The sequence below is a fragment of the Acinonyx jubatus genome, chromosome B3 (genome assembly GCF_027475565.1).
Source record: "Acinonyx jubatus isolate Ajub_Pintada_27869175 chromosome B3, VMU_Ajub_asm_v1.0, whole genome shotgun sequence".
Taxonomy (NCBI): Eukaryota; Metazoa; Chordata; class Mammalia; order Carnivora; family Felidae; genus Acinonyx; species Acinonyx jubatus.
This window is the reverse complement of record NC_069386.1, coordinates 131723177-131750428: the sequence shown is the minus strand read 5'-3', so window position 1 is coordinate 131750428 and position 27252 is coordinate 131723177. Positions and strand designations below refer to the sequence as shown.

The 27252-nt window shown below is 36.3% G+C and overlaps 1 protein-coding gene across 13 annotated transcripts in view; it reads left to right on the top strand.

The window, feature by feature from the left end:
• The window catches only part of RPS6KA5 (ribosomal protein S6 kinase A5), a 178643-nt gene that overhangs the window by 98809 nt on the left and 52582 nt on the right, over positions 1-27252 (top strand). For 11 of the 13 annotated variants that reach the window (XR_003422700.2, XR_003422699.2, XM_027066424.2 and 8 more), the window contains 3 exons: positions 1787-1902; positions 4834-4941; positions 26696-26779. Coding sequence is in view for 11 of the 13 variants with exons in the window: in XM_027066424.2 (XP_026922225.1) it covers positions 1787-1902; positions 4834-4941; positions 26696-26779 (308 nt within the window). In the remaining 2 variants the exon portion in view is untranslated. Of the gene's footprint in view, positions 1-1786; positions 1903-4833; positions 4942-19576; positions 19646-26695; positions 26780-27252 lie in introns of those variants that run through there. The other 2 variants (XM_027066426.2, XM_027066425.2) reach the window with 2 other exon arrangements.

Sequence of the window (27252 nt, the reverse complement as noted above, 5' to 3'; positions counted from 1 at the left end):
CTTTTTACAACACACTTGCCTTTGAGTTTCAGAGTGATTTTTTTCAGAGTATATTTAATATTTATTCCACTGTAAAGAATCTGTGTTTAATTAATATATCTATGGAGTGCTTCCTGTATGTGGGTACTGTTTGTAGAGATGAATACATTGATCCAGACTTGTAGAAAGCTCAGAGTTTAGTAGAGAAGGCAAGTGTGCAAATAAACATTTTCAATACAGTAAGATAACTGCAGTGGGAGAAGTCTTTAGTAAGCACAGTGGCTAACAAAAAAGGAAGTGATCAACTGCTGAAGTGGTTATTGAAGATGAGAAAATGGCATAGGACATGCAAGGATGGATTGGTAGGAGTTTGTCAGTTGGTCAGCTGACCTGTGGGTGTCTGTTTCTGTGTCATGACTAAGTGTGGAAACCATGTATGCGTAAACATCAGTATTTGATTTAAGTAAATAACTACTTAAAGGTAGAAAAAATTCATTGTTAGTTGGCAGGAATGCTGTGTTCCTTTACACCTTTTTAATAATTAGCTTTGTGTTAAGATATAATTAAAACCTCTGAGCAAAATGCAGAAGCCTTAGAAGGGCAATGCTTTTTATTGGCATGCGCTTTGTAAAACACACTGCAAAACAACCATTAGAGTTCTTTCATTCTGTTGCATCTGCTTTTTTGGAATTTAACGCTAACCAGGCAAGATGAAACAAAAATTTGCAAGTTCGTGAAGATTTTGCTTTGTTCCTTTTTCAAATTTTGCTGAACTTGATAAATGAATATACTTGGGATGCATGCTTCTCAGATTTTTAGGAGGAAAGCTTTAAATTACATCTGTGACTATTTTCTAGGTATATGTTGTTTCTCACACGTAGATGTTGTGTGGTCAGGTAGCAGTGGTTAGTTTCTGATGAAGCTACTATCAGATTATCAATAAATGTCTTATTAGAGCTAATTACAAATAATTTTTACAAATAATAATGGTAATTATTAAATATAATTATATTTATACTGTCTATATTATAATAATTATATTTATAATTAGTAATTATATTATTAATCACATTATAATATATTATTATGTTATATTATTATTATTATTATTATTCAGCTCTCTTATGTATTTCTTACTGTAGCCTTTTTTGTCTCTAATTTCATTATTCTTGGGATAAATGGGGCAAATTAAGAGGGAAATGGGAATCTTTCAGTGTCAGGTGTTTGACTCAGCCACCTTGTGCCACTTTTACTTATGGGCTGCATAGAGCAATAAGAAGGCCACCTGCTACCTGAAACGCGTTTTTGAAAGGGTACATAGAAAATTCTAGAAAATAGGGAATCTGCTCAGATAGTGACTGGCAGCTATTCCAAAGGAAAAGCTGAGATTTTTGTTTGTGTTCTGTTTTGTTCTGTTCCTTTTTTTAATCTTAGTTGTTGCAATGGTTGATGTTTCGGTACTCCACAGCAAGCTAAGTATTATGTGGTGATGGCAGAGGTTTTGATACACTGCCATTTGGAAAAATGTATTTAAATATATACAGATGTCATGTAATAGTTTTAATGGCAATACTCCATGCACATTCGTTTGATTGTGGCTTAGGGTAGTCGTTATCTTATGAAATGTATTACTATATGTATTTAGTAATATGTTCTAGATGAAACTGTATACTATAGACAAAGAATTATACAAAAATAATATATTAAAGTCAGTGCCTTGTGGTTAATCCAAAATGTTTAAAAGGGAATACTTCCTTAAGTTTATGAATACAAGTCAAAGAAAGAAAAAAATATATTTCATTTTTAGATTATATAAATGGTGGAGAACTTTTTACTCATCTTTCTCAAAGAGAGCGTTTCACAGAGCACGAGGTACGGATCTATGTTGGAGAGATTGTGCTTGCCCTCGAACATCTCCACAAGGTAAGATGCTCAGTCTTTGAGAGTTCTTTTCTTGAAAAAAAATCTATTTTAACTGAGGTAATGCTGGAGCTAAAGAGCTACTGTTTTAAACGTCATTGTCTTTGTGGAGATTGTGAAAGCACACTTACACACCGTTGCCAGTATTCTCAATTCTGTAGTTCCCTTTTTCAAAAATCATCTTTTTTTCTTGGTAGTTCCTGTGATACGGATTAAAAAGGTAGAATGTGAGCAGTTCTTTGGTTCTTGTTTATGAAAAATCCTAATGCTTATTACAAAGTACCATTAGAATAAAAGCTTTTCATTCTTAAAATAACCTTTGAAATAAAACCACAAGTCATAATCTATATTTGCTTAGTTGTGACTTACTCCGTTGCAGACTCTGCCTGTTTGTTTGCAGGGTATATTTCCTGATTAAGTTGGAGAATATGAGTTTTTGGAAAGAAGCGCCTGCCACGCTACCCAGCTACCCCGCTGTCCCACTCTGGTCTGCCTTTGCCTTTGTTTTGCCCCTGGGGCCCCCCTCTTGTTCCCTCTCTGTCCCTCCTCTTCCATTGTCTCCATGTAGCGTGAACTCAGTTGCTAAAAACTTTAAGTGGAATTCATGCCTGTGCTGCTGTTTGAACTCCATAAAATCCATTCGAACTTTAAAAATATATATATTATTTCAGATACTATTAATCTTGATTGAAGAAATTTTGACTAAATTTTTTTTAACTTAATGAGGATGGATTATTATAGAAGCAGTTAGCTGTGTAGACCAAGCGTGTGTGTATTTCCTCAGAAATAGAAAGTATTTGAGTAATTTTCATCAAAGTGTGTGAGATCATGAGGCCATCACGACTTGAGTCGCTACATTAGGATGAGACAGGTGCATTGTAGAGCTACTATTCTTTGTCGTGAATTCAGATCCTGCACTGCATTAGACATGAACAGGGATTAAAGTGGTGTTTATGGAGCATGGACAGGAGTGGAGAGAGATGAAGGAAAAGGCAGGGAAGAGGGAGGAAAATTTTAAAGTGGCAAGGAGACTGGAATTGCAAGATGGAGGCAATGGACGGGAGAGGCTGTGAGAAAAGATGGTGAGAAGACACAAGCACAGAAGGAGGGGATCAAGGAAAGGGGACATCTAGAGCAGAACAGAGCCAGGACTGGATGGGGGGGTGGGGGTGGTCAGAGCAGGAGTCTTACAGAGAGTGGATGAAAATGTATAAGAACAGGAGGGAAAGAGAAAAGGCCCTGGTGGGCATGGGGGGTGGGGCTGCAGTGCGTGGGCCAAAGGGACAGAGGAGCAGGAAGGGAGCTGACAGACATTCCTTTGGGTGGAGTTGTCCTGGGGTGGCCAGCTTTTGCTGGTTGAGTATCCGTGGGATATAAGGCAGTTAGGACATCTTCATATATGAACCAAATTGGGCCCAGGAATGGGTTGAAAAGATCTTGGAGTTTTATGCTTAGGTGTAAGTTTTTATAATATAAAAACGATGGTAGAAATCACCATAAATAACCAGAGTAGAAACAAGCAAAACAAATACAAAGCTCCAATGGGTAAGCTACTAAATTCAGTTTTTAATTTGTGTGAAATCTTTAATTCTGTTAATTCTGTTTATTAAAGAAAAAAATCCATGAACACCTGTTATTATTAAAACAGGGTAATCAGAAGTAGAAAACCTGATGAATACTGGATATACATGTAATTGATGTAGAGTGAAAGTAATGTAGCAAATCAGATCTCAGCTAAGTTTCTCTTAATCTTACTACCCTAAAAAGATAAATGCAAAGAGATACAACAGGAAGCCAGGAATATTAACCTTGACACAGCTGCTAACATTGAGTTTCCTGAGAAGAGACAAAAATGAGAGTTTCCTTGGAAGTGATGAGGTGAAGCAGATGGTAAATAATTTATTTCTAAAATTGTTTTCAAAGAGTTTGCTTCAAAGAAAGAAAAGTCACACTGGCTGTTAGATGTTCATGAAGCTTCGAGTCAAATGTCTGCTCGGACTGCAGATATTATCCTCTCTTTCGTGTAGAACACTGAAGTTCCAGGAGGGAAATTGCCTAGCATGTTTCCTTCTGTAATTTTTTGTTTCAATTTTAAGAAATTAGTACGAATCTGCTTTTTCATATACTTAATGTTGTAGAAAGCAGGGTTTCTAAGTTTAAAAACATTTAATTTAGGCTGACATAACATGAAATATGCAATGCACATATATCAAGAACTTATATGACTTGTGTAGATTTACTTAGCTGAAGAAATAGCTGAAGTGTTTTACTGTAACACATGCAAAACAAAATGGAGGGATATATAAATGTTATCTAATTGACTTGTTGCTTATTTAGAAGCCTATTATTCAACAAGCCTTTATTAATTATCTATTTGATGCTTTGCAAGATACTAGATAAATGTGAAGAACAGAGTTAGAGTATGGTTATATCAAGACAAGGAGGAAACACCTAGAAAATATCAGTTATTTTTAGATAAGTGCAATGTATGTGTAGGTGCTGTAAGAAGAAAAAGAAAGACATGACTAGTGTGGAATCTGGTTAGTCAGGAAAGCCTCCGAATCCATTAGCAAGTGATGGACACGAATTGGCTAAAAGTACCCGAAGAAGATCATGTACAGTGAGGATTAGATAATTAAGAAGGTAGGAGGAAGCAATAGTCAACAGAAAGACCCCATAGAAGCTGGTCCAACAAAGATGGACCTTCGTTACACAAAGAAGGAAGAGTTAGGAGGTAGGAGAGGTCCAGTGAGCCCAGCAGATGAGCCCTGAGATAGAGGAATTCACATTTGCCATGGCCAGTCACTAAGAGCCATTAGTGCATCCTGAGCAGGAGAATCCTTTTTTTGGTTTGTTTTTAAGGTAGACAAAGACTTTCCTAATTTATTTTTTGGAAACTGTTATTTTAAAATGCATATTTGTTTGTTTTTACAGTTGGGGATTATATACCGTGACATTAAGCTTGAGAACATTCTACTTGATTCTAATGGCCACGTGGTGCTGACAGATTTTGGTCTGAGTAAGGAGTTTGTGGCTGAAGAAGTGAGTATTATATTTTAATTTGAAGTTAGTAACAATGGAATGTACCCAATGATAAAAAATGAGCTGTAGAAGAAGCATTTGTCAGGATAGTACCATATGGATTATGGATTTTTGGGGCAGGTTTGCCTAGAGGAACATCTTGACCTGAATGACTGTAAAGAGTTTTAGCTTAAATTACCATGGAACATGGAACCATCTTGCTAGAATTGCAGTAAACATTTAATGAATATATCAGAATTCCCCAGTCTAAAACAAATTAAAACTATGCATTTAACTTTCCCTATAAAATATGACTGAAAATTTTGAATAATCCTTTGGGCCCTTTAGGAGAATTATGGCTTAGGTGATAACCAGTGGACCATTACAAAACAAAGGACATACAGTTTACATTATATTTACAAAGTAGGACATGTCGTGATGGCCCTTGACATGGATCTACTAGACCTACTTCTTCAACAATCTAAAATTATCGAAGTAATTTGTGATAGCTGAACTAAAATTTGATAGCTAACGTGCAGATTTTGAATATGGAGGACCTTGCACTTTCAGTAGAACTCTTTATTATTACAGGTGCATTTAATGACATTTAAAACTGTACATCCAGTTCTAGTTAAATACTCCTCATGTAGCAGCTGTAATAAAAATTATATTTTTACACTACTGGTTATGCAAGATAACTAGATGAATTTGAATGCCAATTCATTTTTATCTGAGAAATTATTAGTTAGAATACAGAATCACAGTGGAATTTTTGTAGTGAAGAACTTTGTGGTTGTAAAACACATTGGTCTTGAATTCCAAATTAGGCGTATCTATTTGCTTTTTGGACTATTGCCCATGTAGTCCCAAGTGAATTTGATAAGTGCTGAAATCATAAAATCTAAAGATCTCAACTTTTTATCATATCTATATTCATTCAGTTCACTTGTTAAGTATTGACCACCTCTACTATGCTAGGTACTGGATAATACAGTGGTGAATAAGATGCCTTCATGAAGTTATGGTTATAATTATATTGATTATCTTTGATGGGACAACCATTGTTATAAAATAGATGAATTTTTGAGGAATTTACTTCAAAGTTTGATTTTTAAGACTTTTTCTCCTTTGTAAAACTATTAGTGGCAATGTCAGTAAAATGTGACAGATTAAATACATTTACTGTTGCTTCCTCATTAAACCCCATAAACAAAAGTAAAGGAGTAAAATAGGTATGTACTCAGAAAAGATGAAAGAATATAGCAACCAAATTTTGGAAGACGGACAGCAGGAATACTACTTGTAGCCAATTTAAGCATCCCTGATCACAGTTGAATCCTAAACTAGCAACGTGAGAAACCCCAAGGCAAACTAATTTGCACTTCTGGCCCCCAGAAAGGTTCAGGACTCCCTCAGAGTAGGAACACAGGTGCCATGGGACATAGGAGGGTTGTTTGGAAGTCTATATAAGAAACAGGTAGCCTCCGGGTCTCTGTCTCCCCTATTCATCCAGGCAGCCATGCTTCTCTTACCTTCCAGGAAGACTGAAAGGGTTAAGTAGAAAGACTAGATTCAGGGACGAGGGGCTGAAGGTGAGGCCACAACAAGGAAACTACTGTTTCCTTGGGGTGAAAAATGACACAGCGAACCATGGAGCTCCCACGGCCTCTTTCTGCCACTTTGTCCTGAGAACACGTCTTCCCAGACAGGAGTTTGGAGAATTCCTCTCTGAGAAACTGAAAACAAAACCTGCAGATGCTATCAGTTGGTGGTGTTGCTAGTGAAGTAGCCCGGCCAGATCTTTCTACAGAGATGTCTGGGACTTGACGAGCCCAGCGCGTGCCCCGGAACCATGTTTGTAATGATGTCACAACTTCTCTTTCTATTTTGATTTCAGTATATTTCACCGTAATTCGTTTCTTTTGTCTGTATTGCAATATGATTAGTTTCCTCTGTCATACTGTGCATTTAAAAACACTATTCTGAGAAGTGGTCTGTGGGCTTCAACAGACAGCCAAAGGGCCCTTGGTTTGTAAAGGACCCCTTCGCAGGGAGATTTGGTGACCATCATCTCCTCTCTCCATGGGACCATTCACGCATTTGCTCCTTCCCTCTATCAAAGTATTTGTTGAGGGCCTTCTCCATGGAGACATTGGGCTAGGTTCTGGTAAGACACCAATGAAAAGAATCACTTAGTGACTCCTGTATTTACAGGTACATGTGGCTGAATGTTTGGCAGACTTTGGCCCTGGGCAACGGCAAAATGTCAGAAGCTAAAACAAAATAAACAAAAGTCAAATATGGATCAGAGTTGTTGAGTTTTAATACAGAGATACAAATTAATCAGAAAGACTGTATTACTGAACCAGCCAGGTCCCTCCTCACAAGAGAGATTTGTGTGTCCTGCGAGTCATGTCAGCCGTTCCTCCACAAGGGGGGCTCTCATGGGCTGCCTTAAGTTTTGAGCACTTAGTTGTTTAGGTGCAAAAATGAAATACTGGGATTCTATCTGAAGTGGAGAAATACTGTACAAATTTTCTTATTTTTCACTGAATACAACCTAGCTGCGTTTAATTATAGTTACGTGATAGAGTCTGTATAATTAAGCTTTCTAGTTTCATCTCTTCCCCTCAGACTACCAGCTCATTCTTCCTCTTTCTGTAGAGGACATACCATCACACTAGACTTCAGGTTTAGCTCTCATAGCTGGCATGGGAACTACCCTTCTCTGAGACCCCTACAACAGGATCTCGTGGTCCTTTGCTTCCCTAATTCCACCCACCACTTATTCAGCCAATTTCCCTGCCTAAGACTCCTTCCACCTTAAAAATGTTTCCACCAAACAATTTCTGTTTTGATTAGCTAGCAATCCTTTTTGGTTTCACATGTCACGCTGAATCACTTATATTGAAGTATCTTTCTTGGAGTGAGTTTCTTTTTTGTTTATCCCTATTCTACCTCCTTGGTTTTTAGTTTAAACTCTAGTTTAAGGAGTCTCCTCCTAGGTTTCCTGTGCCTAGGGAGAGATTGTATGGCTCTAGCTCTAACTAACCTCTCTCCTTTTCTACCTCTTCCTCTTGGACCCTTTTGTTACCATTTAAGCATGCTTAGTCTCTCCTGTCTTAAACTTTTAAAGATGGAGAGTGGATGGATGGATGGATGGACGGACGGACTGACTAGTAGATAAAAAGAATCTATCTCAGAATTACATATTCCCTGCCAGCTCTTGTGTTCTTGTTCTCCTCTGTCAGTATTTGTCTACACACTCTCTTTACTTACCCACATCTCACTCACTCCTTAGTCTACTCTGGTTTGGCTTGCACACCTACCAACTGACTGTAAGTCTTCTTGTCAAGGTCACTATTGACCTCAGTTTTAGATACTTTTTAGTCCTCTTCTTAACTTGACTACCTAGTAATGTTGAACTAGAAATTGCTTCTTACTTTGGCTCCGTGACACCATGGTCCCCTGGCTTTCCTTATCTCTCTCACTATCTTTTGCAGGCTTTTCCTCTTCTACCCAAGTGTTCCTCACAGTTAAATACTAAGTGCTCTTCTGTCTCTATGCCTTACTCTCTCCCTTTAGGCTGGTGATTCTTAAATATGTATGGCAACTCTGACTTCTCTTTTGGGCTCCAGACCCTAACATGCTTCTACCGTATTTCCACTTGACACTTTTGTAGCTCCTCAAGCTCAACATTTCCAAAACCGAGCTTGTCTTCCCCCCACCCAAATCTGCTTCTCCTTCAGCATGTTGCAATTTTGTGTTATAAATTCTGCCCTCATTTGGTCTGGGAAATGTACTTCTTTTTTAATTTTTAGGAGTTTACTTAGTATAAAAAATGTGTACTTTTAAAATAACCTTTAAAGTTTCTGTTCATGGTGTAATATTCATGTCTCTGTGTATTCGTTAATTTAACAATTGAGCAAATATTGAGTACAGTATGTCAGGTATTATACTAGACCCTGGAAATATAGTGGGGAACATAAATTCTTTGCCCTGATGAGCCTCTATTGAGAGGTATTTGTCAAATATTCATATAATTAATTATTTCTAGATTATAGTTTGCTAAACTGTATTGTAAACAGGATAAAATTGATTTATTTTAGAAATCTTTAAAGTCTTTTATATGATAATGAATACTTTACAAGTTTGATACTTTTGATATGTTCTTTTCTCAATCATAGAATTTGATAAATCCCTTGAGACTCTAAGAATAAAAGAAGACATTTCTAAATACCTGTATGCTAGCCTATGTCCTTCAGAGGATTTCTTGAGAGTACAATTCGGTAAACATTTGTTGAGTTCCTAATGTAAGTCAGACATTTGCTAGGTATCGGATATATGATTCTAACATTGAAGACTTCAAAAACATTTGTTTAGGGGGGCGCCTAGGTGGCTCAGTCGGTTGAGTGCCTGACTTCAGCTCAGGTCATGATCTCACCACTTGTGGGTTCAAGCTCCACATTGGGTTCTGTGCTGATAGCTCAAAGCCTGGAACCTGCTTCAGATTCTGTGTCTCCGTCTCTCTTTGCTCCTCCCCTACTAGCACTCTGTCTGTCTTTCTCTCTCAAAAATAAACATTAAAAAAAATTTTTTAAACACTATTTTTAAAAGGGGTTTGTTTTTACCTCTTCGTAAACAATGTCAAAATGATACATTAATGTATTATTAGTTACCCTATACTTAAAATTTTTTTGATGTTTATTTATTTTTGAGAGAGAGAGAGAGAGAGAGAGAGAGACAGAGCACAAGTGGGGGAGGGGTAGAGAGAGAGTAGGGACACAGAATCTGAAGCATTCTCCAGGCTCTGATCTTTTAGCACAGAGCCCGACATGGGGCTCAAACCCACAAACCATGAGATCATGACCTCAGCCAAAGTTAGACACTTAACAGACTGAGCCACCTAAGCGCCCCTAGTCACCCTATACTTAAATAGTGCATGCATTCTATGTTTTCATAATTTCACATTGAACATTTACAAATATCACAACAGGTTATTAACATCAACCTACAGGTAGCTAAATAAAAGTAGCAGAAAAATAATGACCCCAACATTTAAAATAGAAGTCGCTAAACTATAACATACTGCCAAACTATAATATACTTTAAAGGGACAGGCCTATGGATTAATCACTATTTTCTCTTTACAGAAAATAGAAAAATGTACCTTCGCTTATAAAATGATGTTATTCATTAATTAATTTTTTGAACATATAAAGGCTTCTATACTGGATGGAACATGTATTAAAGTAAGAGGATCTTTTTTTTTTCAGTTCTCCTCTTTGTGGCTGTGTGACTCTGGGCAAGCCACTTAGTCATTAACCCCTCTCAGTCTTAGTTTCTTCATCTGTAAAATAATAGCTGTCGTATCTAATTGATAGGATCATAATATGGACAAGATGAGTTGGTGCTTATGAAAGTATGTTCTAATGTGTGAAGCAGTAAATAAATACCAGTTTCTACTTGTAGGACATACTGTTCAAATTTTAGATGACTGTGAGCAAAATTAAAATAGATGAGAATCTTAATTATTCTCCCTTTTCTGACTTGTAAGAAAGTTTTAAAGTACATCTTTAATGAACGCCTGGTTAATAATGTCATTTGCAGCATTCTGCTATTGTGACATATATATCCCAAGATGCCTGGGGAGGTTCAGGACCCATAAAGAGCATGTTTGCACTGGGAATCAGATAACCCTCCTCTCTAAGGCAGCTTTCTAGTTACTTCTCTCCCCCTCCTGCCTAATTTGTAGTGACATATGTTCACGATTCTTTGCATTGGCATGTGCTCCTGAAGAACGTATTAAGTAAGTCTCTGTAAGCAAGTCTTGTCAGTCACTTGCCAAGCTGAGTGACTTTAGGATAATTTTAGTTATTTTAGGGTCAACACTGAGATGGAAGTGTTGGGAAAACTGGAGGCCTAGAAACCAGTCAGAGCATTTTTCTGTTGCTCCAGTTTTTCTTCTACTCAAACAGTATTATGCAATTTACAGATGCTAGCACGTTAGTTTCAGCCATTGTTTTTGCAATGTTTTTCTGTCAGGTATCTGTCAGGGGAAGGGAGACAGATAGGGCTTTGCCCTTAGATGTCTGCCGCACAGATTCCTTTATAACTTTTCTTACAGTAGAAATTATTGGCTCTGCTGCTTCCGATTCTGTGCCCCCCTCTCTCTCTGCGCCATCCCTCCTCCTGCTCACGCTCTCTCTCTCTCTCAAAAATAAATACTAAAAAATTTTTAAAAATTATTGGCTCTGTTAAGACTTATCGTTATACTATCTATTTTACGGCAGGTTTGGGGCACTTGGGTGGCTCAGTCGGTTAAGGGTCCAACTGTTAATTTTGGCTCAGGTCATGATCCCAGGATTGCAGAATAGAGCCCCGTGTCTAGCTCTGGGCTGAGCGTGGAGCCTGCTTAAGATTTTTTCTCTCTCCCCAGCTCACTCGCTCTTTCTCTAAAAAAAATTTTTTTTAATTTAAAAAATGAAAATAAGGCAGGTTCAATGTATAAGTTCAGTGGGCAGGTTTAATGTAAATGGCATCACAGAACAAGCAGGGACAACTTTTGAGTGGAGATTCTTTTCACAGAAACTTCTATCATGTGTTCCATTGTTCAAATCAGGGTAAATATATATGATTTTTATTTACTTGAAAATTGTATTTAGCAGTCACATTATTCTATATTAACATAGGATGCATTAATCTGAAAATAGACCATAATAAAGGGAAAATTATTTTAAAACCATGTTGAGTGTCAGGGATTTTCAAGCCCTTAAGGGGAATTTAGCAAAAAAAATTCTGGAATACTAATCAACCCTGAATAAATGGGATGAATAAATGTTTATATCTTTTAAATATCTTTTTTTAATTTTTTACATTGTGCAATACTTAACTAGTAAAAATATACAAAAGTGATACAACAGAATCTGTGCACCCACTATTCACATATGCACTTATAAACATTTTGTATTTTTTTCCACTCAGCAAATATCAATTGAATGTCTACTGTGATCCAGGCAGAGTTCTATCTAGTGTTGAAATCTAGCAATGAACAAAATGGGCAGAAATCTTTCCTCTAGACAGGGGGACAGCCAGTAACAGGAAAATGAGTAAAAACATGTATGGAATATGGTAGATAGTAGTAAGTTACAAGAAGACAAGTACACTAGGAAAGAGGAATGGGGGTATCAGGGTGAGAAAGGTTGCACTTTTAAATCAGGTAATCAGGAATGGCCTTGCTGAGAAAGTGACGGTTGAGTAGAGACACAAAGAAAGTGAGAGTGTGAGCCATGTCCGTATCTTAGGAAAGAGATTTCTAGGTAGAGGGATCAGCCAGCGTGAAAGGTCCCAGGTGGGAATATGTCTGGGCTGTTTGTGGAACAGAGAGGAGTGCAGTGTAAGTGTGTAAAATGACTGACGGTTAGAGTAGCAGAAAGTCGGGGTGTTCGGGCAGTCATACAGAGGGAGGATTGTACAGGTCATGTAGGGCATCGAAGACTGTTGTAAGGACTACGGCTTCTTTTAGTGAAGTGGGGGCCATTGGAGAGATTCGAGTAGGGGAGGGAGGGGATCTGACTTATTTTAGAAGAGTAATTCGATTTGCCAAGCATGCTGTTCTAATAGTGGGACAAGTCTAGAGACATGGAGACCAGTTAGTAAGCTTTTGCATTAATCCCAGCAAGAGATGGTAATGGCTAGTTTAGACCATGGGCTAGCAGAGTAGGTTGTAATAAGTAGTCAGAGTTTAGATATATTTTGACATTAGAGATGATGAAAGTTCTTGATGGGTTGGGTGTGGGGTGTGAGAGAGCAAGAGGAATCAGGGGGGCCCTAAGTTTTTTGGTTAGAGAGTCTGGAAGGATGAGGTCGCCATCAACTAGTGGACTTCAGATGGAAAGAAGATTTGGGGTAAGGGGAGGAGTTCATTTGAGCAGCTTGAGTTTTGAGATGACTATTAGACTTACAGAGATGTCCAGGAGGCAATAGGACATAGGAGTCTGGAGTGTGGGGGAGAAGTCCCATCTAGAGATACAGATTTGGAATTTGCCAGTATATTTAAAATCATGAAAATTGAGGAGAATATCAGCAGGGTAAGTACAGATAGAAAAGAAAAAGGGACTAAACTCTGAGCCCTGGCTACTCCAACATGGAGAGTAAAGAGAGGAAGAGGCACCAGCAAAGGAAACTGGAAAGTTGGGAAGAAAACAGGCGAGTGTGTTATCTTAGAAACCACGTGAAGAAATGTTTCAAGGACGAACAAGATCAACTATGTCAAATACTGTTGTTTACTCAAGTAAGGTGAGGACAGGAGATTGATCATTGACTCAATTTAAATCTCAAGAGAGAGAGAATGGGAATAGACATATTGTCCTCTACCAATAAAGGCAACCTTGGAGTTTTCTGTAAAAAGGAATAGTGAAATCATGTGGAGAGGGCAGCAGAGGATGAAGCGGGGTCAAAAGAGGTCTCTTTATTATAAGGTGGGAGAAATGACAGACGTCATATGCTGGTTGACACATTCCTGTAAAGGAAGTGGGGGTCGATATAATAATAAGAGATGGGGGGGAGATGCTGGACCTTGGGAGGGATAAACTCGGTGCACAAGTGGGGATGTAGTTCTTAGCTAGTGGCTTCATCAGTTCATCCTTAGGAACAGAGAAGGGTGAGTTCCTGGGCACAGAAGCAGGTGGCTGTCAAGACGTGGTAGTGGGAGCTCATAGAGGGTCTTTTCTGATTGCTTCTGTGTTCTCACTGAAAGTGAGGAGGGAAAAGAAGGAGACACTGGAGTTTGAGGAGAGAGGAGAAGATACAAAATAAGCAGTCATGTCCGTGGGAGAATGAATGGATTAGGAAATGAGTGCATTTGCTGGGCAGCGTTAAAGGCCTGCTCGAGGTTCACAGTCATGAATTTAAAGTGAAATTGGTCAACCTGATTCTATGTTTTACTCCAAGCATATTTTGCTTAACAAGTGCAGGCAAAAGGCAGATGGTGGGTTGAATTTAATCCTGTTTTAGTGCCCCTACTTCAGATGTGTATATCCATAAACTATATATACTATTAGCTCGTGTTCCTAAAATGGACATAAATGACATACCATATGCAAATTGTTTTCTTTGACTTATTTTTGAAGTTTATCCAAGTTGATCAGTATGAATCTATTTCATTCAGTTTACCCTCTGTATAATATTCTTTGATGTGAATTATCCAGTTTACTTACCCATTATCCTACTGAGATTCATTTAGCTTTCTGTGTTTATCACAGTATTGAAGTTTTTTTTCTGATATTATTGGTTTGCTGCAGTTCTTTAAATCTTCTAGATACCTGTCATTTGTAATTATACATATTGTTTCTTTTCCAAGTCTTTCACTTGTTTTGAATGATATTTTTGCCATCATCAGATTTGACATTTTAATAAAATCAAGTTTACTATAATCATTTGATATTTATATGTGATTATGTAAAATTTTTAATTTTAGAAAATACACATAAAAATTATAATCTTCACTATTTTTAAAATGTTTATTTATTTTGAGAGAGAGAGAGAGAGTGAGCATGAGTTGGGGAGGGGCAGAGTGAGGTGGAGAGAGAGAGGGAATCCCAAGCTGGCTCTGTGCTGTCAATACAGAGCCTGACGCAGGGCTCGATCCCGTGAACCGAGAGATCATGACCTGAGCCAAGATCAAGAGTCAGATGCTTAACTGACTGAGCCACCCAGGCGCCCCATCATCTTAACTAATTTTAAGTGTAGATCAGTAGTACTAACTATATTCACGTTGTTGTGTAACAGGTCTGTAGAATTTTTTTTTATCTTGCAACTAAACACTACACCCATTGAGCAACAACTCCCCATTTTTTCCCCTTCCTAGCCCCTGCAAACCAACATTCTACACTGTATCTATGAGTTTGACTACTTTAGATACCTAGTATAAGTAGAATCTTACAGCGTTTATCTTTTTTGTGACTGGTTTACTTCAGTTAACATAATGTCCTCAAAGTTCATTCACGTTGTAGCAAGTGACAGGATTTCCTTTTTTTTTTTAATGTTTATTTTATTTTTGAGAGAGAGAGAGAGAGACAGAGTGTGAGCGGGGGAGAGAGAGAGGGAGAGAGAGAGAGACACAGAATCCGAAGCAAGCTCCAGGCTCTGAGCTGTCAGCACAGAGCCTGACACAGGGCTCAAACTTGGGAATGGCGAGATCATGACCTGAGCCGAAGTCAGATGCTTTAACTGCCTGAGCCACCCAGGCATCCTGGGATTTCCTTTTTTAAGGCTAAATAATATTATAATATATGTATATATCATACTTTGTTTATGCATTCATCCACTAAGGGACATTTGGGTTGCTTGCACTTATTGGCTATTGTAAACAATGCTGCAGTGAACATAGGTGTACAAATATCTCTTTGAGATTATGCTACCAGTTATTTTAGATATATATCCAGAAGTAGGATTGGTGAATCATATGATTATAACATTTTATTTATTTTCCCTCATGATAATTTTATTTTTAATTTTTTGAGGAATGTCCATAATGTGTCCCATAGTGGCTGCACCATTTTACATTCCTACCAACTGTGTGCAAGGGTTCCAGTTTCTCCACATTCTCACCTGTATTTATTATTTCTGCTTTTCTGATAGCAGCCCTCCTAATGAGCATGAAGTGATAGTTCGTTGTAGTTTTTACTTGCATTAATGATGCAATGAGTGATGTTGAGCATCTTTTCATATGCTTTTCGACCATTTGTATATCATCTTTGGAAGAATGCTGAAATTCTTTGCCTATTTTATTTAAGTTTATTTATTTATTTTGAGAGGAGGGGGGAGTGAGGAGGAGCAGAGAGAGAGGAGAGAGAGAATCTCAAGCAGGCTCCACACTGTCGGTGCAGACAGAGCCTGATGTGAGGCTTGAACTCATGAACCATGAGATCATGACCTGAGCCAAAATCAAGAGTTGGATGCTCTACTGACTGAGCCACCCAGGTGCCCCTCAAATGCTGTTTCTGCATCACTTGAATTTTTCTTCATTCTGTTCTTCTGTTCTTCATTCTGTTAATGTGGTGTATTATATTGATTAACTTTCAAATCTTGAACCATCCTTGCATTCCAGGAATAAACCTCACTTGATCATGTTACATAGACCTTTTAGCGTGCTGTTGAATTTGGTTTGCTAATATTTTGTTAGGATTTTTGTATCAGTTTTCACCAGAAATAGAAGGCTGTAGTTTTCTTTTCTTGCAGTATCTTTTGCTGGCTTTGGTATCAGAGTAATGCTGGCCTCATCTGATGAGTTTAAAAGTATGTTCTTCGGTTTTTTGAAAAAGTGAGGACATTCTTTAAATGTTTTTTAGAATTTTCCTTCAAGCCATCTGGTCCTGAGCTTATTCGGGGAGGGAGGTGGGTGGGGGAAGGGTGTTTGATTGCTGATTTAATCTCCTTACTGATCATGGTTCTGTTCAGAACTTTCTATTTCTCTATGATTCAGTCGTGATAAATTATGTTTCTAGGAATTTATCCATTCTAGATTATCCAATTTGTTGGTGTATAATTGTTCATAGTTATTTCTTTTTTTAAAATTTTTACCTCCTTTATTTTAGAGAGAGAGAAGGAAAGAGCATGAGCGGGGGGAGGGAGAGAGAGAGAGAGAGAGAGAGAGAGAGAGAGAGAGAGAGAGAAAGAGAACCCCAAGCAGGCTCCATGCCCATCACAGAGCCCAATTTGGGGCTCAATCCCACAACCATGAACCAAAATCAAGAGTCAGACACTTAACTGACTGAGACACCCAGGCACCCCAATAGTAGCTTCTTATGTCTTCTCTTTCATTTTCTTATGTCTTCTCTTTCATTTCTGATTTTACTTATTTGAATATTTTTTTAATGTAGCTAAGAGTTTGTCAGTCTTGTTGATATTTTCAAAAAACCATCTCTTAGTTTTGTTAGTTTTTTTCTATTGTTTTTCTATTCTTGTTTCATTTCTTTGTGCTGTACTTATTTATTTTCCCGCTGCTTTTAGTTTTTCTTTTTCTAGTTCCTTGAGGTGTAAATTTGGTTGTTGATTTCTTTGAATTTTTAAAAACACAATCTCTTTTTATCTCAGTGCACTAAGATACTTGCTTTTATTTTCTTTTAAAAATGAGCACATTAAAATGTTAATTTAATAGGAATTAATTTCTGAATATAAAACAAAGTGGGGATATTATTTTATCTCTTTTTATAGATAATCCAGTTGATAGTTCACGATCAGTGAATGGTCAGTTAATCTTTTCCCTGCTGATTTGAAAGTTGCCTTCTGTCATATGCCAAATTCCTATACATGCCTGTGAGTCTATTTCTGTTCTGTTTCTCTTTACTCAGTTTCATTCTTCTGGTTGCTTCTCTCTGAGTCAAAATAAAAAATCTTAAAGGCCATGATTTTATAGTAAGTCTTAAATCTGGAAAGGTGAGATCTTTCTCTTCTTCACTCTTACCCTGCCATTCTCTCCTCCTTTCATCTGACCTTCCTTCACTCTCTTCTCTGTATTCTCTATTCTTGGTCTTTTGTTCCTCCATGTGAATTATAGAATTAAACTGATAAATTAATTCGGAAATAACTGTGATCTTTGGATAGTGAATCTTCTGATTAATTAGCATAAATAAATAGTCCTACCTTCCCAGTTATTATCTTTTATTTCTTTTAATAATACTTTATAACTTCCTGTGTAATGCTTGTACTTATATCATTAGATTCATTTCTATTAACTTTATAAGTTTTATTCCAATTTACAAAAATAAGAATATGGGGTTTTTTGGCACTACAGGAATGTTGATCTTGTACAAAGCAATGTTGCTGAATTCATATTCCAGTAACTTACAGATTCACTTGGAGTTTTTAAGTATATGACTATATTAAGAGAAAATCAGAACCACTGTTTGTCAGTAATGATGGTTTTATATCTTTGTGATTCTCATCATTTTTATTCTGTGTGTTTGTGAATGGATGGTTTGGTTTGGTTTTATTGCCCTTTTATTCGTGTGTATTCTTGCTTGTTTACTTTAAGGCTATGTGTCTTAGGTTTTACAATTTAGTATGGTGTTTACTCTAGGGTTTTAGTAGATGAATTCTCAGTTTCTAATTGTTTATTGATATAAAGAAATTCTTACAGTTTTTCTCTTTAATCACCTAGTGTTGTGAGTTATATTAATAACTTTATGTTGTTGAGTGTTAAGCCATCTTTCAATTCTTGGAAAAAACTTTACTTTCTATATTTTATTATTATTTTTACACTTTGCTGGATCTTGTTTGCTAATATTTTATTTTGGACTTTATTTTCCAGTTGACGTATAATTTTCTAATATTACATTTGTCTGATTTTGGTATCAAGATTATATACCAACATCATGAAATGAATTTAGAATCAGATATATAGATAGAAATCATATTTCTCTTAATATTTCCTCTTACTGCACATGTATAGCTATCAGAGTGTATTTTTTTTCTCCCCCACCCCCCGAGTGTGAGTAGCTTTTCAAATACTTATTTAATGTTTTAAAAATATGTATAATTGTATATGGTTTTCAATTTCTTCTTCAGTCAACTCTGGTAAGTTGTATTTTTATAGAAAAATGTTATCTTTTTTCTTTTTAAATTCCTTGGTATCATTTGTTCATAGAATTCACTTATATTTTAATCTCTGTTGTGAGTGTAGTAAAGTTTCCTTTTTATTGATCTATAACTTTTCTCTTTTTTCTTGATCAGTTTGCTAGAAATTTGTCCGTTTTAATCTCTTCCAAAAAACAGCTTTTGTCAAGTTTCTCATTTTTTTCTATTTCTTTGATGATGTTCCTTTGTTCCTTTTACTTTTCAAGTGTTGCATTCATATTCTTTTTCTAAACTTTTGAGTCAGACCTCCAGCTCACTATATTTCATCTTTTCATTTTTAATGAGATAATTTCTAAGAACAACTTTTAGATATATCTCACCAGTTCTGATATATAAGGTATTTATTGTTATTGAAATAGTCTAATATTCATTGTGGGTTTTTTTTTTTCCTTTGGGCCATGAATTATTTAGAAATGGGTTTTTAAGTTTTCAAATATATAGGAATTTTTGGTTGTCTTTTTGTAAATGAGTTCTAATTTTATTGCTTTCTGTATGGAGAACAAAATATGTATGATTTTATTTCTGTAGAATTAGAGATTTGCTTCGTGATCTATTACATGGTTAATTTCTATAAATATGACATATATGCCTGAAAAGAATGTGTATTCTCTAACTATGACATATAAAGTTTGGGGTATTCTCAGGAACATCATGTAAATCTTCTATAGCTTCACTAATTACTTTCCTGCTTGATTGGTCAGTTATAAAAAAGATATGTTAAAATGCCTGCTATGGTTGTGGATTTGTCCATTTCTTCTTAAACATCTCTCCATTTTTGCTTTTTAAGGCTTTTCAACAAATGTTGAGTATATTGAGGTTTGGGATAGTATTATTTTCCTAGTGAAATGTTCCTTTTATTATTATTCAATGACTCTACCTAATTTTAATAATCCCTTTTGCCTTAAAGTTTATTTTCTTGCTATTAATAAAATACTCCAGCTTTCTGTTGGCTAGTGCTGGTCTGATATATCTTTTTCCATCTCTTTACTTTCAATATTTCTTTGTCATTATGTTTTAGGTGTGCCTTTTGTAAATAACATATAGCTGGATTTTGTTTTTGATCCAGAGAGTTTCTATCTTTTAACTGGTGAGTTAAATCTGTATATTATGATTACTGATATTTTTACTTATTTCTCTTATCTTGCTATGTGTTTCTCTTTACCACAATTTCTCTTTGCTTTCTCCCCCTCCTTTCCTATTTAGATTATTAGGATTTCTTTGTTTCATTTCTCCCTAATGGTCTAGAAGTTATATCTGTTCTATTAACTTATATACTATCTTAACAATTATGTCTATAATTGTCATGACCACTACAAGAACATGGAGTGTTTTAACCTCAATTATCCATTTCATTTTCTGTATTATTGTTACTTAGTATTTAGCCCTACCTTGTATTATATTCCACCAAATTAATCATTATTGTGTAATTTTCATTTTATAAATTCACTACTTGTTTAGATTTTTCTCACATGTTTACCTGTTTTCTCTGTTCACTATTGCTTCTTATAACTTAACTCTTTTCTTGTGAGTTCAGTTTATTGCTGAACTGCATCTTCTAGGGGTCTTTTTAACAAGGATTAATGAATAGTAAATTCTCTTTGTTTTAAAATGCCTTTATGGGGAAGTTAAGATGGTGGAGGAGTAGGAGGATCCTAAGCTTGTCTCGTCCCTCAAACACAGCTAGACAGTTATCAAATCATTCTGAACACCCAAGAAATCAATTGGAGGTCTGAGAGAACAAAAACTGCAAGTCTACAAGTAGAAAAGCAACCACGTTTTGGAAGGTAGGAGGTGCAGAGAGTTGACTTGGGGGAGATATAACTGTGGGTAAGGTGGTGGGGAGGGAGCCTGCTTATGGATGCTACCGCAAAGTATTATAAGCAAGGGAGTGGAAAATTGGAACTTTTAGAAGTCCACTACCATCGGGGACATGCGTGGCTTAAAGGTGCTTAGTGGGGTGGAGTCCCAGGAATGACAGCATGTACTGAGGGTCCCCTGGGTCTCAAGAAGAAAGGGTGGCACCAACATGCTGCACTGTTTCCAGGCATAGGAGTGGGGGATGGGGAGGGCAGGGAGCTGGAGTGCTGGCTTTTTGCTCTGTTTTGCCATAAAGTCTGAAGCCCTGTGCAGCCACTTTCCTTGCACAGCCAGCAAACTGCAAAAGCACGACAAGATGATCACCCAGAGGAACAGTGTGGGTCTGTGCTGCGGAAGTCCCCCAAATTTAGATTTTGAAACTCAGTTGCGCACCTGAGATGAAAAAGCTCGGACACAGGCTGGGTGAACAGAGGGTTCTGATGGCAACTGGCGACAGCTGAGGGATATTGATTGCTCTTCTGTGAGGGTGACCTGAGGAGTGGGGGTGCGAATGTTCAGCTCCAGGGCTAGAGACCAGGGTGCTGCCACATTCATCCCCCCTCATCAGCACTGAAAGCCTTCAGGGAGCAAAACTGTGCCACATAGTAGAGGCTGGAGCCACTTCTACCAAATCTCACCCCCCTGCACTTTGGAGGTGCGTCTACACTAGGGCAAGTTCACATGAGAATCAGTGTGACAGGCACCTCCACCAGAAGGGCCAGCACAAACAACTAGCTTGTACCAAGTCTACTACGGGAATTCAAATCTAGCTTCCTTTTTATTTTCATTCTTTATTTTTTCCATTTCTTTTTTTTAATTCCTTTTAAAATTTTTTATTATTTTAAAAATATTTTATATATGGTTTAAATTTAAATTTAATTTAATTTAGGATCTAGATTCTTTTAACCAGCAGACCAGAACACACCCAGGACCTAGTGTTTTTTTTGTTTTTTGGTTTTTTTTACTTTTTTTTTTTGCTTTTTTCTTTGTTTTGTGTGTGTGTGTGTGTGTTTTCTTCTTTTCTTTTCTGGACAAAATGACAAGATGGAGAAATTCACCCCAAAAGAAAGAAGAGGAAGTAGATCTCACAACCAGAGATTTAATCGCTACAGATATAATATGTCTGAACTAGAATTTAAAACAACAATTATAAGCATACTAGCTGGGCTTGAGAAAAGCATAGAAAACACTAGAGAATCCCTTTCTGCAGAGATAAAAGAACTAAAATCTAGTTATGCCAAAATTAAAACTGCTGTGAGATGCAAACCCAAATGGAGTCCGTAAAAACGAGGATGGACAAAGTAGAGGAGCAAATGAGTGATAAAGAAGATAAAATTATGGCAAATAATGAAGCTGAAAAGAAAAGGGAAAGAAAAGTGATGGATCATGAAGGTATTAGGGAACTCAGTGACTTACTGAAACAGAATGACATTCATATTATAGGAATCCCAGAAAATGAAGAGAGAGAAAAAGAAGCAGAAGGTTTCTTCGAACAAGTTATAGCTGAGAACTTTCCTGATCTGGGGAAGGACACAGACATCAAAATGCAAGAAGCACAGAGAGCTCCCTTAAAATCCAACAAAAGCTGACCACCGCCAAGGCATATCAAAGTCAAATTCACAAAATACACAGACAAAGAAAGAATACTGAAAACAGCAAGGGAAAAAAAAGTCCTTAACCTACAAGGAAAGACAGATCAGGTTCACAGCAGATCTGTCCCCAGGAACTTGGCAGGCAAGAAGGGAGTGGCAGAATATAGTCAACGTGCTAAATAGGAAAAACATGCAGCCAAGAATTCTTTATCCAGCAAGGCTGCCATTCAGAACAGAAGGAGAGATAAAGAGTTTCCCAAATAAAATGCCTTTATTTTGCACTGCAAATTCGTTGTTAATTTAGCTGTCATGGACTATACTCATGGACTAGTTTATCTTTTTATTTTAAAATAAGACATATGTAAAAACGAAAGCAAAATAAATGTATGGGTTAAGGAATTTTTATAAGGCAAACACAACCATCACTCAAGAATGGGAATTTGCCACCCATGGATATATTTTTATTTAGTCTGCTTGGGACTTTTGCAATATTTTCTCAAGTGTATCTTCTGGTTTTCAGATTCTCTCTTTATTTGTATCTACTTTGTTTAATCAGCCTGTGTTCATTAGTACATTTTTTCATTTATATAGTTAATGTTTGCTTCCTTTTCATATCTTTCTCATCTTTTTTATGCCGTACATTATTTTATAGGTATTTTCCTTCTTTATGTCTTTCATCTTTTACAATATACTAGTCTTTTATAGAATGTTGTTCTAGTGTTTCAAGTAATCCTTCTGTTTGGTTTGGGGAGTCTAGTTCACTTATTTAATACTTTTGAGACTCCAGGGCTTTATCTGTGTGAACCCTCGGCCACCTGGATTGTGGGAATTTGTCTGGTTCTGTCATGTGTTCCAGAGTATTACCACGTTGGACCAGATTTTCTCACTTCCTCATACCAAGGAGGGGAGAGTAAATTCAGGCCTCAAGTCTACAAGAGGCAGAAGCCTTGGGATTTGATTTCAAAAGGGGCATATTTGTTTTCTAAGCTAAAGGCCCTCCCTTTGCAGCTGTAGCACAGGTCATATGTCTACCTCACTGGTTTTTGGCACCCTCTTCGTGGCTTGCATCTAGGGATTCCCCTCTCTTTCTCATGAGCATAGTCTTAGTTGATTAGCAATGCAATATTTACTTCTTTTTAAAAATCAAACATTTCTAGGGGCACCTACCTGGGTGGCTCAGTCAGTTAAGCGTCCAACTTTGGCTCGGGCCAAGATCTCGCAGTTTCTAAGTTCAAGCCCCGCAACAGGCTCTGTGCTGACGGCTCAGAGCCCGGAGCCTGCTTCGGATTCTGTGTCTCCTCCACTCTCTGCCCCTCCCCTGCTCACGCTCTGTGTCTCTCTGTGTCTCGATAATAAATGTTAAAAAACTAAAAATTAAAAATTAAAATTAAACATTTCTAGATATTTGTTGTAAGATTTGACAAAATTAGGATGGGAGAAAATACAGGATGGGGATGAGACTTTTCATTGGTAATTTTGCATTTATAAATTTATCATAAGCAAAGAAGATCAGGATAAAACATTGGCAAATAAAAGCTAAGAATGATTTAATCTAGTGTTTATTGAGAAATGCCTAAGAATTTGTCACTTAAGTTTATATTTGGATTTTTTCTTAGAAGGGAGCCAGTTTTGTTTGTTTTGTTTTGTTTTGTTTTGTTTTGTTTTTTTGTCCAGTGCTATCTGATCTTTCTCTCCAAGAGATAGTGGAACCTCCTTGATCAGCTGGTCACTTAAGCACAAGAACACTCTGTCTTATCTGCCAGAATGGTACACGCACACTGCTTTTACCATATTTACATTTAAGTACATTCTCATTCACAATCTCTTAACTCTGTGCTCGCTTTAATCAATAATATTATTTATAAAATAATGTGGACCTAAGTAGGGTTAGGGTATTTTTTAAAATATTAAAATAGTACTGTAAAGATATTTTGAACAAATGGTAATGAATAGAATTTAGTTATGTTATTCTAGCCTTATAAAACCATAGTTCATAAAACATTACCTAGGATGCTTTCCTGCCCCCACAGCAGACCTTCCTCTGTCATACCTCATCAGTTTATCTCCTTGGTAGAATTATTTGAAAGGCATTCTGTATACTTTCCAGATAACATGCATCTTCCTAAGCAGATAAATACAAATTCAAAAGTAAGTTGGGGATATTTTTACACATAGAAGATAAACTCTCAGGAAATCAAGGCTGACACACTAAAACTTAAAACCCAGAGGGAGTAACACTACCATTGGGGCAGAGGAAGAGGAAGCAGATACAGAACTGCAAGAGGCTAAAATGGCAATGTTTTAAAATAACAGAGAAACTTAAGAAATGCTTTTCCTAATGCTTTTCACTCGTTTCTCAGTAACTGGAACTTCCCAAAACTTAAGCTTTAATTTTTCTGTCTCCTAGAATTTCGATCAAATACGTAATTATTAATTATTTATTAATGTAGATACTGCCTACTCCCCTCCACTACCCACCACCCCCAAACAAATAAACACAAAACAGAGAAGCTAAAGTGATTTAAAGGGAGCTCAAAACTCATACGGAGAAGGTGGATGAGATATCTTTGAGCACGTAATATGGTTCTGAGCTTCCTCTCTGTTGAGACCTTCAAGAGCTGAGCTGCGTAGTTCTCATTGCCAGAGAAAGTAAAACATGAGAAGTGGGGGTGGCTGTCAGACCTTTCTGGCATTCATCAGTAAGATCTATGTGCCTTATACCCTTTGAACACTAAACTTCATGAATATCTAGTATTTTGAAGAAGAGAGTGTATATTTTCATAACTCTGTAAAATTTAATCATGTCTCATACTTGGAAAAGTGCATGATTTCAAAATGGTTTGTGACATGGAGCTGCCTATTAATGGCAGTGAAAGTTTATATTTGCTAAAAAGACTAGTTTTCTAAATAAATAAAATCTAGAGAAGCAATAAATCAAACTCATTCTTTTTACTCATAAAACAGTTTGGAGTATTATTTATATTTTTTTCAGGATATCTAAACTTGATTTAGGATATAATGGTTTAAAGGTATTTCTTAGATGAGATCAAATGATAAATACAATGATTCAGTCATTTTCGTGTTTCTTTATGTCAACTACACAGTGATTTTTGCTCACCCAAAAAAAGGCTGTTGTATACTAAATAGCGTATTAACTAAAAACACTGGTTTTATGAAGTTTGGATTTTTTTTAAGAATAATTTTGTAGTATTTCTTTTTAAATAAGTCAGGGAACAGATGAATGCTTCTTAATATACACATTTTTTCTAAGCATGTCTAACAAAGTTTAAAATTATTCATTACTTTTTATATGTAAATTAAATGGAGTCAATTTTATTTAGCTTTAATTTTTCTGTAGTTTGATACAAAATTTGCATTTGGTACTGAAATGATGAAGCAGAGAGATAATGATACTTGATATATGCTTTATATTAGCTACTTATTGACAATATTCTGCCAGGTAACAAAAAAGAAAATTTTCTGCAGATCTAAGCATAAGTAAATTATTTCTTTTCGTTATACTCAGGAATAGTAATCTTTCAGCATATGTAGTATAAAAAAGAAAGAAATGAATCTTAAACCATCTAATATAATTACAATTAAGTAGTTTTAATATATTTGTTACCAAAGTGTTTATATCAATTCATTACATGTATTGTCTTTGAGCTTAACTTTACACAAATAGAGAACTTCTGCTGATTCTGTAACATTGCTAGAGTAATGTTCTTTACATTTGAAATTGGCAAATAAGAAGAATGCCTATATCTCAAAATCTTACTGATGGAGGAAGAATAAAGTACAAATTGAAAAGCTTCCTTTAGTTTTTTAAAATATTTTAATGGCACCAAAGTTACTTAAAATGTTTCAGGTACAGCCATATTAATTGTGTCCCATTAAAGAGGAGTTCTTTTTTTTATTTTATATATCTGTATAATAATTTAGATATTTCTTCTGTTTCATTGGGATGAGTCATATGACACAGTTGATCCATTAAAAAATTTAGTTTTCAAATCTAGACCTTTTTAAAGCCCTACAAAAGAGAAATAACTGTCTTTAAGGACAGTCTTTTTATAAAAACACTTCTGCTCATCATTACTGAGCATATGATTGGCAGTGCCAAACCTAGAAAAAATAAGGTAGGAAGAATTTTTTTCATCATTTTTCATCTCTGGGCTCCCTATTCCCTTCTTAGCATTTGGTCTCTGTCTTTTTTTTTTTTTTTTTTTTTTCCTTAAGGTTTCCCAGTGTTTTCTCAATGTTGCTGATCTGGAAATAAAGTAGTAAAGTATTAGACAGTTCTTGGTACCCTACTAGGACTATTTGAAGTTTTACAAAGAGAATCGTACAAGAAACCACTAATTGAAATATACATACATACAGCAAAGAAGAACAGATAGATGAATGGATGGATGGGCAGCTGGATGGGTGGGTGGGTGGATGGATGGATGGATGGATGATGGTAGATTTCAGGCCTCAAAGTCTTTCAACAGGACATTCACCCAGGACTGACTATACAGGTGATGATCTGTCCTGGTGAGAAGCGGGGGAGAGTCTGTCAAGCAGATTCTACCACTACTTTGCTACTGTGGTTTATCTTGACCAGTAACATGTAGTATTAACTTTCCTTTTTTGTCACTTGTCAGACTAGTTTGAAATCAAATGCCTTTTTGTTTGTTTGATTGTTTAAGGGTGAAAGAGCATATTCCTTTTGTGGAACTATCGAATACATGGCACCAGACATTGTCAGAGGGGGAGATTCAGGACATGACAAGGTATGTTCCGTACTTCTTTATATATCTCTATAAAATGTACAGTAAGAATCCTAGTTAATAACTTGAGTACAGTCTCTTCAACAGAGCCCTCTTTCTAGTGTTGTCTTACCTTCATTGTTTTCTCTCCTTTGCTTTGTATACATGAACACATTATGGTATCTAGTGTTTTAGAGGAAAAAGACTGTTGATTATCTCTTCAGTAGAAATAAGCATACTAACAGTCCTTGGAGATAGTCAAGGATTCAAGATAGTCTGTTTTCCTAAGCCCTCTAAAAACCTCACTTGCCTTTGTATGTGCAAAATGAAGATTGTAGAAGAAGCATTCTGAGTAGTTTTGTTATAAAATCTATTTTTTCCTGTATTAAAGGGTACAGATTTGTTTAGTCCCATCCTAAGTAACCAATTTTTAGGAAAGAAAACCTTTTAGAACCTCCTAGAATTCCTACATACCTGAGGTCCAGAATAGAGCTAGT